Genomic DNA, 19804 nt, shown 5'->3' on the forward strand with positions numbered 1-19804 from the left:
TAAGCATGCTTTGGGGTCCTAAGGGTCCGACGATCTTGTACAAATGATGCGATTTGAGTTAGTCGATTTAAAGCTTTTTTTTAAAGATCTGGTGTGGCATCTTTTAATTCCACAGAGTTGCGACTTTCATGATCCGGAGGACATTCTGTAAAATGTGCTCTCTTGCACACTAGCTACCATTTGGCAGGCAAAAATGCAATTGATTATAATAAATGTTCTACTCTTCTGTGTTCAAACTTCTGATTAAAAAAAACAACCCAGTACTCCTTTTATGTGGCTGGGTCTAGCACCCACGACAGAAAAAGGGCCTAAAATGCTACATGAATACGTCAACCGTTTTCCTTGCTAATAGGCTTGTTCTGGCAATGAGGTGTGGTGTGGTGTTTGAGCCAAGGCGCAGCCGGCAACCAGGGAAATCAACAAAACCTAGTTGTGTCTGAAAAGTAAAGATCTGGCGGAGTCCGAGTGGGTGTGAATTGTATAAATCCTGCTATGTTTACTTCTGACAAACTTTGGTTGAAATCACAGATTTTCCCCTCACAGTTTTGTGAGGGAAATATCTTTTAATCTGCAGAGATGCATAAAACTCCTACACCCTAATGTTTCCATACTTTTCCCAATATAAATGATACCCCAGTGGCTAAGACTATCATCCACAACGGGTACAGGCCATTTGTTAGACTGTGTGAAGTCAAATATGGTCTTCATCTTGCTATAATTATAATTTCATTACATTCCACATGCGTTAGGCACCCCATAAACACAAGAGCCAGCAGCTCATTTGAGAGAACAGTGGAAACTTAGTGGTAGTTGGCTGGGAGTGCCGGAGTTTTCTGTAACAAATATGAAGGTTTTTTTGCCTCATACTTTGATGGTCTCCATGCATTCTGACTAAGAAAATCTGCTTGAATCCACACCAGCCACACTACCCTGTATTCCCCTAGGTTTTAGGTTTAAGAAATACCCCGGGACGGTTGTGATCCTTGGATGCCAGATGACCCAGTGCAGCTATACATTATGGCAAGTGAGAGGAAGCTGGGATTTCTTTGGGTATATTTTTGGCATGGAGGCCACAGTGAATGTGGGGGTGGGGGGTAAAACCCCCTGTTCTGTCTCCGTTGGGGAGCAGAAGTATGGTCTGGCATTCTGGTATGGGGATCCAGTGATCAAAAGGCCCAGCACACCCACACCATTCCCCTTTCACCTATTTTCCCTGATGGTTTTCAATGTCCTCTGTGGTCAAAATGAGCTGTTTAACACCTATCTGCCTGACCGATTTAGGGGAGGGAGGTGAGGGGATCAGTAAACCCACCAGACCATGGTGGTGTTAAAGGGAGTGAAAATCGAATGGAATGCATGGTTTGCACTCGACAATCTTCCGCCACTCGGGTAAGGCAGAATGCTGGGTTAACCACCTTTTCTGCTGGCTCATGTCAAAGTACAGCCAAAAGATGCAAAATCTGGGGATGCCCGGGAAGGGCAGATTAGAGTTAAACTCCTCAAACTTCTCCTTAATAATCACCCACCCCAAGGGGGCAGAAAGACTGTTTTTGTGGTGGAAGCAATTACCACGTCTTGACTTGTAGTGGTCTTCTGGGTCATCCATTTTTTTAGAATGATTTATGTATTGTCTGCATAATTGTAACATGTAAGGTTAAATGATCTGGTCAGGGCACTTAGAGGGCTAGATAGATATAGTTTAGGAAAGATGATAAATTCCTGAGGGACGACAGTCTTTAACATCAGGGAGTATATGAAAAGGAGCAGGAAAATCGAGCTCAGTCTGTCTTTGAAGTAATCTATTTTTGTATGTTTTTCTATATGTCAAGATAGTCTGGGTAGTAGTGTCTGTGTAATGTTGGAAACTGGCTGGTCGTTTGGTGGATTGGTTTGTTTAAGATTCTGCTTCTTGAAGAGTGGTCTAATGTGGGTGGTTTTTGGCTTGTTTGGGTAAGGTTCTAGCTCCAAGCACTTGATTAGTTCCAGATACTTCACCTTCGCAGATTTTACGAAGGATATCTGATCATGATGGCCTGCTTGTGTTAACTTATTCTTAGTGTATTGAAGGTAGCAATATTGTTGTAGATCCTTGATGTGGTGCAGTCGTGAGAGTAGTATTGGCCTTATTGTTCTTAAGGTAGTCTTCTATTTTTTTTAAACTTTTTAGATCCGTTCCGTGGAGATTTTGTAATTGAAGGGTTGCGATTATGGAGGCCCTTGCGTTTTACCTAAGGCTAGATAAATGTTTTTTTTTTTTGTTTAACATTCACCGTTTTTATTTGCATTTTTTCCAAAACTAAACATTGCAGTCATCTCAATATTAAAGTGCACATTCCCCCCCACTCCCGCCATCCCCCCAGTCATTACCCAATTTGATGCATACAGTCCACACATAAAAAAGACCACATGGTTGACCCTCCATATTATCATCAACAGTACAATTATCATACGATCCCTCTGTCTTCCAATATGCGCCTCTCGTAGTGACCCATTACAGCCCAGCAACCAATCCGTGATAGCTTCTCCATTTCCCCCATACTTTGCGAAATTTCCTAGGACACCCTCTTGCTTTATATGTGACTCTCTCAGCCGCCATATCCATATCTATGAATGGTTGAAGATGCCTTCAAGGGAATTTATTTTATGCGTGCTTAATTATTTAGACTAATTTTAGGAAGGATCGATTAGTGATCCTTATTAAGAATCAATCAAACACTGTGGAGTTTCAATTCAGTTTAAACAATTTGTTTCAACAAGACACAACATACAAAAAACAACACAAGGTGTATTAGAAAAATATAATTTTATCCAATTTTTTTTTTAAAGAAATCACTTCATATACAGATAAGTGAACAAACAGAAGATTAGGACTGTGGGTACACACATAAGTAAATTAATATGTGACTTAACAGAACCTAAAAACACCTATCCCAAATCACACTGAATAAAACAAGACAGGGATAAGATGAAATGTCGACGTTTCGGTTTCCTATGAATTAATTGCGGAAACCATCTTCAGGATTTATAAGACAACAAATATCAAACAGTGACATAGTGATGCAAAACATAACAAAGACATACTGGACCTAAATTTCATTGGACTGATCATTTCAATATAAACATATGTACATTTTGTTCGGGTTTAATGTTGATCCACATAAATCATAAAGTATTTTAAGTACTGGCTTATTTGATAGTAGGTCATTTAGTAAACCGGCAGTAGTCTCTGTAGCACGGTAACCTTACTACTACAGAGACTACTGCCGGTTTACTAAATGACCTACTATCTAATAAGCCAGTACTTAAAATACTTTATGATTTATGTGGATCAACATTAAACCCGAACAAAATGTACATATGTTTATATTGAAATGATCAGTCCAATGAAATTTAGGTCCAGTATGTCTTTGTAATGTTTTGCATCACTATGTCACTGTTTGATATATATTTGTTGTCTTATAAATGTTCTTTGTTATGTCACCAAGGTGTTATATTTATAGTCAGTTTAGACTTGTAACTGTAAATATTATTATTTCAGATTGCAATTTTCTCTATACAGACCCCAATTGACTTCAGTCCTGAAGATGGTTTCCGTAATTAATTCATAGGAAACCGAAACGTCGACATTTCATCTTATCCCTGTCTTGTTTTATTCAGTGTGATTTGGGATAGGTGTTTTTAGGTTCTGTTGAGTCACGTATTAATTTACTTGTGTGTACCCACAGTCCTAATCTTCTGTTTGTTCACTTATCTGTATATGAAGTGATTTCTTTAAAAAAAAATTTGGATAAAATTATATTTTTCTAATACACCTTGTGTTGTTTTTTGTATGTTGTGTCTTGTTGAAACAAATTGTTTAAACTGAATTGAAACTCCACAGTGTTTGATTGATTCTTAATAAGGATCACTAATCGATCCTTCCTAAAATTAGTCTAAATAATTAAGCACGCATAAAATAAATTCCCTTGAAGGCATCTTCACCCATTTATTTTCATTACCCAAGCCCTCAAGGGTATTCTTGGGTTGCTCACTTTTTGTAAATCATATACATATCTAGGCCTCTCCTCCATTCTTCCAAAAGTGGTATCTCTGGTGCCCCCCAGTATTTCGCTATGTCCCTCTTGGCCACTACCAAGGCCAGTACCAGGAAGGTAAGCAGGGGGCGTGGCAGGTCTACATCAATTGTCATGCCTAATATGGCCAGCTTAGGGTCCGCTTGTATTTGGCTCTCCAGGACCGCAGATAGCTCCATAAAAACGTCTGGCCAGTATCCCTGTATTTTAGTGCATGACCACAAGACATGAAAGAAGTCCCCCCCCCCCCCAGGGGTCCTGGCATCGTAAGCACTTAGTATCATCTGTCTTCCCAATTTTCTGGAGCCGCACTCTATCAAAGTAGGTTCTATGTAATACATTAAATTGGATAAGGCGGAGTCGGGATTTAACTGCCACCTCCCTGGGATGTGTTAACACCAATTCCCAATCAATGTCTTCCATGCCACCCACGTCAGCCTCCCATTGCTGTCGAAGCTTGGCCAGGTCACCTAACATGTTATTCGTAAGGGTCTTATACGTTAGAGATACCGCCTTCTGCTGAATGTGTTCCTGGAGGAGCCTGCCTTCGAGTGGGGCGAATTCTGCCAGATCTGCGGTGTCGATATTCTGGGCCCCCATGCATGTTTCAGTCTAGTGTATTTGTATCTCTGTGTGGGGTGTAGGCCGAATTCCGCGGTCAGAACCGCAAACGACTTCAGTTGCCCTTTGGCAAGTACGTCTCCTAGGGTAGAGATTCCTATGTCGTCCCACCTCCTATAACCGTTAGTTTGTGAAGCTCCGTCAGCCACGTACAGTGCCAGATTGGCGTTTGTCTCGATGGCTTCTTGTCCCACCCTGTGCGTTTCGTGGCTGCCTTCCAGGCAAGAAGGGTAATTTTGGTTGCCGGTAAAAGACGTCTCCGGCCATTCCCCCCCATATAAATAGGAAAGAATATGTCTGGATGCTAGCTTGTGGCGCTCTAATGCATATGAGGGATGGTCAGCCTGCGCATGTATCCAGTCGTTGATCGGGACCAAGTGTTCCGCCCAGTAATATGCCTCCAGGTTTGGGAGCGAGATCCCCCCGCTATATTGGTGCCTCTGTAGGGTGGTCAATGCCACCCTGGGTTGCTTACCCAGCCATATAAAAGCCCGTAGGTCTGCATGTATCTTGGAGAAGACTTTTGGGGGGAGAGGATAATACTAATTTTGAAGGGCGTACAAGTACTTGGGGAGAATAATCATCTTGTACATAGCTGCTCGGCCTAGGAGAGTGAGTGGGAGTAGTCTCCAACGGTCCATATCTGCAATGGAGTTCACCATGATGCGCTCAATGTTACGTGTATACGAAATGTGTCTATCCAGGGTGAGATATACCCCTAAATATTGAAAGCCCTCTGTTGTAGTGAGCAGCCTTCCTGGAAGGTCTGACCATGTGTCCCTCCCATGCGGGGTCGTATAAAACAGACTTGTGCCAATTTATTCGGTATCCGGCATGGTCACCATATAGCTCCAGTTCATGAAATAGCTGTGGGATCGACGTCTCCGGTGATGTAACATATAGAAGTAGTTCATCCGCATAGAGCGAGATTTTTTCGCTCACATCTCCTTCGGTCAGTTCAAATCCCCTAATGCCTGAGTTTTGGCGAATCCTAGCCGCCAGGATCTCTATAGTCAGGGTGAACAAAAGTGGGGAGAGGGGGCACCCTTGTCTGGTCCCTCTTCGCACTCTGAATTCACGCGACAGGACTCCGTTTACCCTCACCCTGGCACTCGCTCCGTGTATAGCAGCTGCACCCACTTCTGGAACTTCGGTCTGAAGCCGAATTTCTGTAGGACGCCTTCTAGGAACGGCCAATGTACTGCGTCGAACGCTTTTTCCGCATCGAGGGACAGGAACCAGTGTGGGTCTTCTCTGTCCCGGACCTCTTGCAGCCAGTTGTGAGTGCGTCTGAGGTTCAGTCTGATGGCCCTGTCTGGTATGAATCCAGTCTGATCAAGGTGTATCAGCTGCGATATCACCAAACGCAATCTCATTGCCAGGATAGTGGCCAGTAGCTTTGTTTCCGTATTCAATAACGAGATGGGACGGTAGGACTCACAGTCCTCTTTTGGTTTACCTTCCTTATGGATCGGAATAATGGTAGCCAGGGTCAGGTCAGGGGGGAGTCTCCCTTCCTGCAGGGCATCCTCATATAGGCCCTTCAAGTGTTTCGCTAAGAGGTCAGCCGTACGTTTAAAGAATTCGGCTGGGAAGCCGTTGGGTCCTGGTGTTTTCCCTGGCCGCAGTTTGGCCAGGGCCTCAGAGATGTCGTCGAGGGTAGTATCAGAGTCCATCGTTTTTGCGTCCTCAGCGGACAGGGTCGGGAGTTCGGTTTGGTCCATATATTGTATGGCCTCTTCACGTGTCCCTAAATTTCTAGCCTCGTAGAAGTTTTCATAATGGTCTGCAAACGCCTCAGCTATATGTGTGTCTGATTGGAGTATCGTTCCCTGAGGGTCTTTAATCTGCTCCACCCATCTCTCCGCACGTTCTTTTTTTGCGAAGCCATGCCAGGAGCTTACCAGACTTGTCCCCTACATCATATAGGCGATGTAGGGTAGCTAGTGCTTGTGTTTTCGCCTCTCCTGTCACTAGTTCTCTGTATTGTGATTGCCTATCCGTAAGTCTCCTAAGGGCCGCTGAGTCTCTCGAGGTCTGGCATTCCCTTTCCATGGTTAGTATGTCCTGTTCTATGAGTTCAGCGTCTGAGTGGAGCTTTCTTCGTTCCTCCGCTAGTCTATTTTTTGCCCTATCTCTCATGACTGTCTTCAAAGCCTCCCATGAGATCACTTTCGAGGTTACCGAGCCCTCATTTTCAGCGATATATACTTTGATATCCGCTCTGAGACCCCGTAGGACATTTGAGTTCTGCAGATCCCATGCCGTCAATCGCAATTGTCGCATGTCACCCTGGCGTTTCGCTCCCTGTCTGATCAGCAGTGGTGAGTGATCTGCTACTCCTCTTGCTTTATATTCTGCTACGTTCTGCATTGTCAGGTGCTGTCGGGCCATAAAAACATAGTCCAGTCTCGAGAAGGCCTTATGGGCGCCCGAGAAGTACGAGTAAACCCTCGCCTCAGGGTGTAGCCACCTCCAGACGTCTGTGAGACCTAGGTTAGTCAACCATTGGGACAAGGGGGTCTGAGTCCCTACCCTCTGTGTCGTGCCTGTTCTATCCTGCGTGACATCCAAGACGCCGTTAAAGTCTCCCCCTACAATCTGTATGGTATCGGCTGTTTCAAGTAGTATATCCGCTACCTTCTTCAATGTGGGTGCTTGGAGTTTCAGCGGAGCATAGACTGAAACTATAGTATAAGCACATCTATTCCACATCCCCTTGATAGCCACGTATGTTCCCTGGGGGTCTGTCCATGTCTGAGTTATAGTAAATGGAGTGGTCTTTTTCAGAATAATGGCAACTCCTGATGTGTATCCTGCATGCGCTAGTAGCTTAAAGCGGCCTCTGGCTAAGAAGGCGCACTTAGTACCTTTGAGATGGGTTTCTTGTAGCAGCGTGATGTCCGGGCCTAGTCGTTTCAGATACAAATTGACCAGGCCCCTCTTAATCTTACTACCCAGGCCATTGACATTGACATTCCAGGACAGGATGCTAATCCCTCTCTCGCCCTCCCTATGTGTTTCAGGGTCACCTAGCATGGTTTGGGTCTCGTGTAGCCAGGCAGGCAGCCCCCGTGTATTGGGCGGCCCATAAATTCGTACATTGTGTAGTGATGTGTTCGTGGGCAATTCTAGTGGCGTGGGAATGACGTTCAGTGCGGAGGTGCGGCATAAGGCACCACAATACCTGACTGCATTTAACCAACTCCCCCCTTCCCCCCCACCAAGACCCCCTCCCCTCCAACAGAACAGTTTCAACTGTCCCCCCCCCCTTCCTCCCCACCTTTCCCCCCATCCAGCCCATCTGTGCAACCATTAACCAATAGGACTTTCAGGCGGTAAAGGTCTGTCACCCACCCACTGGATCCCAAATCAAACTATACCCAGAGTTCAAACGTGAGTTCCAATAGGGTTAATGTCTTTGTGGGTGCCCTGTGTATTGTGTCTCGTCTTGCCGGAGTCGAGCAAGACCACAGGACTATCAGCATTACCCCGTTAACAGTGATCTGAGTCAATAGAAAAGAAAAAGAAAGAAAAGTGCTTATAACTTGCGCGGCACCAGCAGCGGCGTGCTGCTGCTACGGATGTAAGGTCCCCATGATTGAGAGTCTTGTGTTTCAATGTCCTGTTCGTCTGTTCCGCCAGTAGCTCCTTGCTCCATCTCACGGATCACCTCGACCAGAGGGTGTGTTGAGCGGTCCGTGGAATCCTCCACATCCGACAAATGTTAGTTTTCCAGGCTTCCCGTTTCAGTATCATGTAGATGAGCTAGGCATCTGAATCTGGATCCCTGATCCCTAGGATCAGTGGTAGGCGCATCGCGGCCTCCTCTCCCTCGGGCTTCCGCATGAGGGTCCGGATAGGACGACTGGTGTGAGCCCGCCGCATTCTCGGGATTTGGGACCTTTGAGTCTTAGGCGAGTTCCTCCGAAAGTTTGCCGCCGCCAATTCTGTTCGGATTCTGCGGCCTTCCTCCTCAGCTTCTCGGAGTAGGGGTCTCTCCTCCAGCCATTGCCAGGCCTCCTCCAGGCGGTTAAAGAAATGTGACTTGCCTTTGAACAGTACTTTCAGTTTAGCCGGGAAGAGCAGCATGTACGAGACATGGAGATCTCGAAGTTTCGCCTTGACCGAGTCGTATGATCGTCTCTGTTTTTGGACATCCTGGCTATAATCAGGGAAAATCATGATGTTCGTGTTCTCGATTTTAAGTTCTCCATCGGCTTCTGGCTTCCCGGAGGATAAGGTCTCTGTCGGCATAGTTCAAAAAGCGTGCAATTATCGGCCGCGGTCGTGCACCTTCCAGCGTTTTTGCTAGTAGCGCCCTATGCGCTCTTTCAATAATGAAGCAGTTGGAAAACTGGGCCTGCGGGAATATGGTTCGTAGCCAGTCCTGCAGGAAGGCCGCTACATCAGTCTTCTAAATGCCTTCCCTAAAGCCTACGAATCGGAGGTTGTTTCGCCTCGCCCTGTTTTCGGCATCATCCACCCTCCACAACAGTTGCCTGTGGGACGCCTGCAATTCCGCCATTTCCTTACGGAGGGTTGAGATAGTCTTCCGTCTCACCAATTCTGGATTCCGCCGTAGTCACCCTCTCGGTGAGATTCCGGAAGTCTTGGCGTAGTAGAAGTACCTCGGAGCCCACCTCACCTATTTCGGTCTCAAGTGCGGCTCTAGAGTCCTTGATATCTGTCCTGGAGGCCTGGATCGCCTCCAGGAGCATGGCCGTGTCCATGTGTGTTCCCGGGAGACTCTGGGTCACCTCCTTTTGCGCCCTCGTCGTGGTGTAGCTCTCGATGGTTTCTTGCCTAGCTGGCCTTGCGGACGGGTCTCTCTTCCCCATGCTGCTTCCCTTGTATGGCCAGGTTCTCTTGGGGATATACAGAGCGCCTGTGTTCCTCCAGGCCGTGTTTCCCCTGTGTGGTGTGTCGTTTTTTCACCAAATAATGGCGACGGGGTGTCCCCGGAGGTTTAAGCAGGATGGGTTCAGGGATCACGGCCCCGTGCAGCCAAAGTGGGTCTCCTGCAGTCGGTCCTACTCTCAGGCCGTATCTCGATTCCCGGAGGCAGGGGGCAGCCATGCGGTCAGGCCGGGTTCTCAGCTCCGTGAGGGATCTGCCTCTGCATCTTCTCAGGCCGGTTCACTGTTGTCTTCCCTGGGGTCGGGGAGTGTCACGCCCTTCGCCTCTGACACCTCCTGCCGTTTTCGCTCGGCCGGCTCAAGCTCCGCTCCCGGGGTAAGGGCCGCCGGGCGTCCCCTCCAGCATACTCGGTCGCCAGTCTCCGCCGCACTCCCGGCGGGCACTCACCGGATGCAAGGGCGTGGTGTGGGTGCCCGATTCCTCCTCAACCGGCTTCGCCTTCCCTCAGCAAGAGTCTCCGATGCCGGGGTGGAGTTAGAACCGGGCCGTTGGATCCTGCCCGGTCGCCATCTTGTTGCGGCGACCCCGCTTCAGTGTTCTCCTCTCCCTGGCCGATTGCTGGTCTCAGTCCGGCAAAATACTCGGATTTTGCTGCAGCAGAGGTATCGGGGCTAGTCTAGGCTACAGTTTTAGGCTGTTTTGGGAAGTTTTGGAAGGAAATGAACGTCTGATTAGTGCAGCATACCGGGAGCCGAGCCGAGGCACGTCTTACTCCTCCATGCTGCTGGCCACGCCCCTCTAGATAAATTTTTTTAATTTAAAGGGCATAATTTGTGTAATTTTGCATTATGCTAGTTACATGAAATTCACAAAATGACTCCACTTATCTTAATTATGCCCCAAGCGCTGTAAAAAAGGAACAGCAAACACGTGAGCAACCTAATGTGACTTTGGATTGTAGATTTCTGCAAGAATCTTAAGCATGTGAAGCAATGTCTTATTGTTTATTTATTTTTTTCTTCAAAAAACGTTGTCATTTTTATTCAGAAGTGCAAGTTGTACAAGCAGGGGTCATGTCAGAGAGAGCAATGTTCCCCTACCCCACCCTTGCCCTCAGTAACCACAGATATGTGCCATGTACAGCCACATCAACTATTTTTTTTAGGTGTGTTCTCCCCCTACAATTCTCTTCAATAATTCCCATGCCTACTAAACAGCAATAACCCCCATGCACCCCCTTTTCCCTTTGTGTCATGTTTCCCATTTTCTTAGTATTTGTGTCTTGTGTGGGGATTCGGAGTATCTCCGGGTATTACCAACCAGTTCCCCATCCGTTCGCATCCACCCACCTGCCGCCCCAAACCAGCAGCACCATCCACCATATCAATCCTCCAGTGCATCGGCGGTCGGCGAGTCCTTCGGGTACGCTAGCATAGCTGCCCATGTTCAGGTGTCTTCTTACAGCTTTTCGTTGCTCCGGGCGTATTTCATACGGATTGATTCCATAATTACCTGCTCACACATGTCTCGAAGCCATGCATCAATCAACAGTGTCTAGTTTTCCGTCCCGAGACTGACGTGTTAATCCCCAACTGTTAATTTTCAATTCCTGTAAAGTGTGTATGTGTGTTTGTGTGTGTGTGTGTGATTACCATGTAGCCCAAAAAAAATGTAACCAACATTGTAGATTAAGATTACCTAGAGAACAAGTGGGGGAGGTGCCTAAATCTTCTGTCTTGGGAAGCCCACTCTTAGTTGAAATACTGAACCGTTCTTTCCTTTAAAAGTAGTTATTACATTAATTTCCCTTTACTGTTTTGTGGTTCCCTGACCCATAGTTGTCAAATTCCTGTTAGTCCCGTAGGATTTAAGTATTTTCTGGCGTTTAACTAATCCATGAATCTCCTTTCTATGACCCAAAATCCCCCCTAACTATTTTAGACTGTGGTCATAGTAGCCGTTATGTTGCAAATTACGGGATATTAAGGCTTCGGGTAAGGCACCTGTTATAAGTAGATTTCAAGGATGACCAGAGGTAGCCGTGAAGTATTATTAAGTAAAGGTTTATTGGTTGCTCCAGTAGATATAAGTTGTAAGTCTTGTAAGTTCATTAGATGTCCAAAAGGGAATCAAATAAGATCTAGTAGAAGTCCCACCAGGAGCTAGATGGTTTTTGCTCAGCCTACACTCTTCAACTGTCATTCCTCACATACCAACAAGCACACTCACATTCCAATCACACTGTCATCAGGCATTCCAACATTCCACGCAGACATCACATTCATACTGGCTGAGCAACTAAGAAGAGGATGCACTAGGGAGAATTAAGTCACAACATATCCTCTTCCCTTGGGAACAACAAACAATGAAAATTGCAACAATGCAGCATAAACAAGAGAATGAATGAGCAAGAAACATTGTGCATAATACATCTGAAAAGTACAGAAGAAAAATTAGATGTGAAAAATACAAAGGAAGAATTAGCACAGATTAGAGCTCAGGATGCAAGACCGCACTTCCCCCTTCCTAGGGAAAACAATAGAATAGGTGCATAACTTAAATATTCAAGCATCCTGTACTAGTGTAAAAAAGGAAAGAATCAAAATCAAAAAAGAATAGGAAAAGAGTAAAGGTGCAAGTCATAAGTGTAGCCGGAGGCTGAGTGAAATAGACACTAAAAGTACTACACCCAACCATATCTCCACACATCGCACCATGGAGGTATGGTGTGGATCTCAGAGAGTGGAGGACACAATAGAAAGAGAAAAATTATCCAAACACTCAAATTATGCCACACACCTCAAACACAACATGAATAGTCATGTAATTTATATATCTATATCCACAAAAGGATACAAAGCCTAAAGTACAACTAAGGCACAAAACAACAATAATGCAGCGCCCAAGGCGCAATGCCAACCAAGAAGTGGGTAAACCCCCCACAACGCACTTCGGAAGAACAAGTGCCAAGGCAAAGTGCAGGACATAGAAAGATGAGGACACCCAGGAAACCCAGAAAGTGTAAATTCCACACAACTGACATTGTCCAACTTGCCAAAATAAAATAATACACCTCGGAACCAAAGGTGCACTCCATAAAAATGCATGCAAACCAATAAATATAAGATGAAGTGCCATTGCGCAAAAACAAACAAAATAAAGTGTGTAATAAACACAGCCCAAGCGCAGGCCACACCACAAAATGGGGTACACCGCCCACTGAATAAGCAACAATATGGGTCCACAGCCCATTGTATAAAGTGAAACCTGGAGTAAACCGCCCACAGAATAAACAACAAAATAGGTACACTACCCATTGTATAAAGTAGAACCTAGGATACACCACCTACAGAGTAAAGCACAGTATTCGTACACAGTTCAAAGTAAAGAAATAAAACCCACACTGCTGGATGTATTACCGTACTGCTGAATGAATTACTAACGTAGCATTAAAGTCAGGCATTACACAAACATGTAGGGAGGGAACAGTGAATGGGTGTGCGCATCACCCATACTCTGAAAATGAACAAAAGTAAGGAGACCAGCTCCTACACACCACTACCCTAGAAGCATACATTTGCGTTCCAAAACTTAACACAAAACCCTAGACACAGCACCTGACTACTGCATGAACAGATTCAAAGAAGCAGTGAAAATTATAACATAAAGCAGGAACATAGTCTGTGGTATAATACTCAAAACATGCCAATTGCCAATTAAGAATACTGAGCAATAACACATACATAAACAAAAATAATGCAGTATAAGAGAATTGCTTAAAATAAACTTTAAAACAACGCCGGTGAGCAAACTCTCTCACCCGAGATGTTGAATGCTTCATGCGACGATCAATAAGTCCTTTTCGTTCAGCATGAGCGCAGATTATTACCAACATCACTTGCTGAAGTCCAGTTACACGAATGAAGATACCGCTGCACAACACCCTGAAAAAGTATACAGATGACACCATCGAGAACAGCTAGGGAGTACAGGACCCTTGGACTCTGCAGTATTCATCTGCATCGAAGTGCATCGGCGGTGAGTAAACGATGCATACACGAAACCAAGTAGAATCAGAATTTTTCATACTAGGTCGTGGCACACACTAATGATGCCGTACTCGCTCCACCGGATGTAGAGATTCCTCAGAGTGACACAAGGATGTGACGTGACTCACTGTTTCCTGTTAAATACGTAGATTGTTTTTACGTTAGGAAATCCAGAGCGGACAGAGTGTTTGAGGCGCTCTTCACTGACTCCCGTTAAAAGTTCCACGACGTCACCAGTAGAAAAGAGATAGCAGTCAGGAAGCGCCGCTCTGCTCCTGTCAACCAACTGCCACAATGCCAGAGAAGACAGCAGGGCACACGTTGAAAACAAGAGGTAACAATCTCAAATATTGCCAAGCCACAAATGTTTCCTGCAGACTTTTGAAACTCTTCTCATTGAGAAAATACCCAGCTGGCAAATGTCGGTAAAATGTCATTTTAACCCCTTCGCTGCGGATGACAAAGCCAGCTCGTCATGGGCGTTACCTGCGCTGCGCGCATGACGAGCTGGCTTTGTCACAAAAGCCGCGATTTTTAAATTTCCGCACACAGCGGGAAAACCCGCTAGCGCACATGCGGTTAAAAACACACTGCAGGCAAATGTCGAAGTTCTACGCAGACTGAGTTCATGCCCCTATCAATCAAATTTATGAGTGTCACAGATGTTATCTCACAAAAAGCTTCGTAGTAAGGCACGAACTTCAATAAAAACAATTAATCAAATCGCTGGTCTCCCATTACAAAGTCTCTGTAGACCAGTTTGAAGCTGGAGAACATCGTAGCGCTAGCAAAGTACAAAGGCAGCAACTCAAATATGTCGGCACTGTAATTTTCCTTTTTTTTTTTAAACCTAGATTTACAATTAATAGAAAAGCGAAGCGCCCTGGGTAGGCTGTCCAGGTGGTGGAGGACACTGGTGGGACTCTTGAGGGCGTTCTATTCCTTGTTTTTCTTTGCTTTAAAGTTGCCAGTCTTTCATTAATTACTTGTATAAATTAAGTTCATTTAAATGATGGAGGTTTTCTCACCTTCAGTAAACTTCAGTCCACAGCACACAGGGTTTCTTTCCAAGCGTCGCCAAAATGTTATAAGTAGATTTCAAGGATGACCAGAGGTAGCCGTGAAGTATTATCAAGTAAAGGTTTATTGGTTGCTCCAGTAGATATAAGTTGTAAGTCTTGTTAAGTTCATTAGATGTCCAAAAGGGAATCAAATAAGATATAGTAGAAGTCCCACCAGGAGCTAGATGGTTGTTGCTCAGCCTACACTCTTCAACTGTCATTCCTCACATACCAACAAGCACACTCACATTCCAATCACACTGTCATCAGGCATTCCAACATTCCATGCAGACATCACATTCATACTGGCTGAGCAACTAAGAAGAGGATGCACTAGGGAGAATTAAGTCACAACAGCACCTTCAACATCCAGTGCTGTTGATTAACATCCCTGGTCCTCTGGTAAGCATCTGTGGTACTAAAGACCACTCCTGTAGTATGTATGCACTATCTGTTTAGCACATACCATGTCGAAAGACAAAGGAGTACTGCACAGGGTCTCATCGAGAAATTAGTAAGTAGCATTTGTCTCCCTATCAATAAAGGGGTTTCTGGGATGTCCAAAAACCTACTAAAATATAACCAGCGTCCTTGTGGCAAGTCTGAGATCTGCTGGTATCCTATTATGCCAGTCCTCAGACTCCAGGACGATAGATGTTGTCCTTTGAAATCTCATTAAAGTATTGTCTATTGTTTATGTCTTGGTGGTTTTTAGTTCTGGCCTAGAAAAAGTTCTAGCGGAGTGTCAGCCTCGCGTTTTATTGAAAAAACAAAAGCTAATCATACATAGATTAAATGGACTTTAGGGCATCCTTCTTTTGGCATTGTTTGTTTGATAGACACTAGAGCTATAGAATGGTCATCCTTCGTTAGACATTGACTTTCTGGGCAGTCCAGTCATCTTTGTGAGTCTTTACCTTAACTGGCAAGGAGATGATTTAATGGCTGTAGTGTTGAATGACTGCAGTCTGGCTATGCACAAGTTATTTCATCGTCTGCTGACGATGTGGTGTTAATTGACTGAGGTTATTTGTTGTTTTTGTGAAAGGTGCTATTTGTTTTCAAACTGTATTAAAAAGTTTTGTCAAAACAGTTAATGGAAGCTCTACTGCTTATTTCTTTCAAATGCGTTTATCGATGCTTTCTAATTAAAAATGTTTACAGTGTGCCTGACTTCAGCATTCTCTATTACCTGTTGGATGTTTCGATTCCACATGTGATCAGCTTCTATCTTACTCTAATTCCGTCTTGTACGTTGTGTTGCTCTGTCTCCAACTCTGTGTCGCTCTGACTCTCTCTGCCTTCATCTCTCTATCCGGATCTGCCAGTCACTCATTAACTGTCTTGATCCCTTTCTCTCCGTTTCCTTGTCCTTCTCTCTGCTTGTGTCTGTCTCCATACCCGTCTCCCATATATCGGCCTCTTTCAGCTAATGGTCTCATTTGAGTCTTTTTTAGGTCTCGCGACCTATCGATGTGCGCAAGCGCATCGAGCGGAGCGAGAATTCATGTGGCGAAAAAATCTTCAAACCAAAGGGCTTTCAGCCCCGCGGTTTTCATGAAGTTCACGTGAACATGCACGCGCATCGCATGCAAGCCCAGCCCAGCCTCTCGCATTCCCAGGCTCTCCCGCCCCCATCCGGCATCAGGCTTCCCCTCCCCTAGCAGCACTCCTCCCACACCAGCACCTCCCCCCTCCCACACCAGCCTGCCTCCGCTCGCTCGCATTCCCGCCCCCCCCACCATTTGCCAGCATACACTCCAAGTGCTTCGCACACGGCCATCTGTTCCCCAGCTCCAGCACCTCCCCTCTCTCTCCTGGCACACAGCCTTACTTGAAGGGGCTTCGGTTACTCCCCTGCTTCGTACCATCCCCTCTGTCTCCAAATGCACCTCTTTCACAGACTCCTTTCTCTCCTCCTCTCTCCACCCGCCCCCCTCCCCCCATCCCCCCATCCCACCCCTTCAAACCACCTCACCCTCCTCTAATTCCATTACCCGACTGGCCTCTGTCACCGGTCCCCCTCCCCCTTGTTTTTAGACCTAGCACTTTGTTCACCTTTATTTTCTGTCACCCCTTCCACCTCATGTTACTTTTCAGCGCTTTCGTGTTCTGTCCAATCCTTCCAGATGAAAAGCGACAAACGGCTGTGTATATGTCTTACTGCCAATTTAAATGTACTTGCACAACATGGGTTGTGTAATAGGCGGAAGCAGACGCGCGCCATTGTCTACTAGTATAATAGAAGTGATTCATGACATCAGATCGCTTAGCCCAGGGCAGATTCAGCTATGGCTTTAATTTGTAATTTCTCATCCGCATCTAAATGCAATCATTTACAAAACATTATCGGAACACAGACAATGAGGAACTATTCCTCCCACAGCCCGTGTGCTTAGTATTTGCTTCAGCGTCAAACGTTCAAAACAATAACATTATTATGTATTTGCTCTATTCGTAGCTGCAGGACTTAGCTTGGATCATGTTTTATTAATTAAATGTTTTTTGCGCACTCATCTTACTCTCCCCCTGGGAATGAACTACAGAGAGTCGGGAAACTGCACAACTCGTCCACGCAAGGGTTTGCTCAGTCATTTCACTTAGGTGTGACATTCCCATAGTTTCAGTGCGCTTAACGTGACATTTAGAGAGGCGCAGCGTCGCTAGCTCTGCAAAGCACCTCTTATTATACATTGTATCTAAAATCATCCAGTTTCTATAAGTCCTGCACAAATCATAGCAGCGTTGCACTGCCATCAGCTGTAGGAGTGTTATGCAGGTCTCTCCATATAAACGTACAATCAAGCACATCTACATGCAAGAAACCTGCAGTTACATGAATTTTCGGACCTTCTCCATGGAGGGGCCACAGCCTGCGTTTTCATTTCAGTTTACCAAACCTTGCTTAAACTTCTGCCAAAGTCCCGGCCTTTCGTCATCATGCCCAGTCTTATTTTAGCACACATGACTTGCCTTCTAGAGTGTCAACTTCACCCTCTGACATGTCAGTTTCAAAGCCCTAATGTTCAGTGAGTGATCCGAATACAAACCCAAGGTTGGCTCAAGTGACACGCATGGCCACTGATTATTTTTATTTTACAGAACTCCCTCAACTGGTGATGAGCTGCTTCCGACATCTATTATTCAACATCCACTGCGCCCATCATGCATCCATTCGCACAAGCATTCACCCACCCATTCACACTTGCATCCATCCCTGTGTGCTGCTACCACTACCCACCCATTCACACTCCCATCCGTCCATGTGTGCTTCCACCCCTGTCCACCCATTCACACTTGCATCTGTCCACGTGTGCTGCCACCCCTACCCACTTATTCACACTTGCATCCATCCATGTGTGCTGCCACCCCTACCCACCCATTCACACTTGCATCCGTCCACGTGTGCTGCCACCCATTCACACTTGCATCCGTCCATGTGTCTGTCAGCCCTACCCACCCATTCACACTTGCATCCGTCCATGCATGCTGCCACCCCTACCCACCCATTCACACTTGCCAATAGGTCTCGCATGAAGGAAAGTTGGAGCTATTACAATTGCAAATAACAATGCCTTTTATTTTTGTTTTTATTTTAAAAACATAAAGGGCTTTGTCATTTACAAAACCAATAGCTCCAACTTTCCTACTGCGAGACCTATTGGCAACACCAGTGCTTGTTTTTTTTTTGTCTCCTCTCGCACCTTTAATCATTCACTTTCAAACACCGCCATTATGCTTACAAGAATAATTAGAATCGCTAACATATTTTTACTACTCACTTGAGTATTGGTACTCCATGCATGCCTTGGTTCACCTGTTTATTTATGCACCCAATCACTCACAAGTTCATCCATTCAAGCTATTTCTCTCATGTAATCACCCACTTATTCTTGAATTCACCCATACATGCAGCTTCTTGTGTAAACTCGACGATAAATGCAGAGGCACTTATCCTTTGCCAATGCTTGTAGTTTTCTTTTTTCAGAACTACCCACTGTCCCACACGCACACAGTAGATGGCATTGCAAGTTATTCTAAGAAGGATGTAAAAGAACAAAACTATAGTTCGCATCACTAACTTCCTGTTGTAGCATTGACATCTGCATTCAGTCCATTCTCTGCTTCACATTTTGATGAACTGCATTGAACCTTTGCGTACACAGCCTTCCACAATGTATATTTTCCTTGTCCAGAAAATATGCTGCAAGCCTCTGTGGGCTTGGTTTCTGCTCTATGGTCACCTTTTTTAAAGAGCAGGTTTCTTTCCCTTCTCCGCTGACCGGTTTGGTGTATTAATTTACCTTTTGTCGTACTTGAGAGCAAGTATATATGTTAATATCCCACCCCCCCCCCCTCCTAAAATATTATTACAATGTACAATCACTTTAGCTGTCCTCCTTTTGCCAATGGTCGGGAAAGCCTGCACCACATGATCTACCAAAAATCGGCTCCTGCAAAAGATCTTGTCAATATAAGAATTCTTGTCAAATTACTATCATGGGTATTTCTTCCCTGAGTACAGACGCCGCCGTCCATGCCTGCATTGTAGTAGGACAGGCGATGAGTTATAGAGGATGGAAATCAGAACAAATGGTGCTGAAATTGTAAAGATTTTTTTCCTGGTTTTCCATATCTATCAAAACATTTGCTTAACATCCCTTTTAAGAGGATGTTGTTTTCCTTTAGGGCGATTGTTTCTGTAAGAGAACACCCAGTGATATTCAAGTGAAAGATCCTTTATTGAGCTCTTCAAAGATCATAGCCGCTCACGTAAGCTGTCTTGAACGCTATGTGGGTGCTCCTGTGGTTGTAATGCATTGCTGTGCATTCTTGTTTCCTTAGGATGCTGAAAGCAGCCAGTCTTCTATCACGCTTACGGATGAGGAAGAGTTGAACAGCAGCCAAGAAAAGGAGAATGTCACAGTAGCCCATGTCACAAAACGTCGTAGAGGACGAAAGGTAGAAGAAATCGATAGACATCCAAAGACGAAAGTGAATGTCGACACACTGATTACCAATGAAGTTAAACCCTCTGAAGAGCAACACGTAAGATGGGAAGGAATTGCGATTTTCTTTACAAGGAGGCATTTAAGTGTCACTTGTTCCTTTTAATAACTCCATTATTAAAGTACGGCTA

At 45.2% G+C, this 19804-nt stretch overlaps 1 protein-coding gene across 2 annotated transcripts in view; it reads left to right on the top strand.

Moving 5' to 3' along the window:
- The window catches only part of NUSAP1 (nucleolar and spindle associated protein 1), a 240467-nt gene that overhangs the window by 33879 nt on the left and 186784 nt on the right, over positions 1-19804 (top strand). For both annotated transcript variants that reach the window (XM_086937197.1, XM_086937195.1), the window contains exon 3: positions 19510-19713. In XM_086937197.1, coding sequence (XP_086793323.1) covers positions 19510-19713 — 204 coding nt within the window. The remainder of the gene's footprint in view (positions 1-19509; positions 19714-19804) is intronic.

The sequence above is a fragment of the Lissotriton vulgaris genome, chromosome 9 (assembly GCF_964263255.1).
Source record: "Lissotriton vulgaris chromosome 9, aLisVul1.2, whole genome shotgun sequence".
In the NCBI taxonomy this organism is placed as follows: domain Eukaryota; kingdom Metazoa; phylum Chordata; class Amphibia; order Caudata; family Salamandridae; genus Lissotriton; species Lissotriton vulgaris.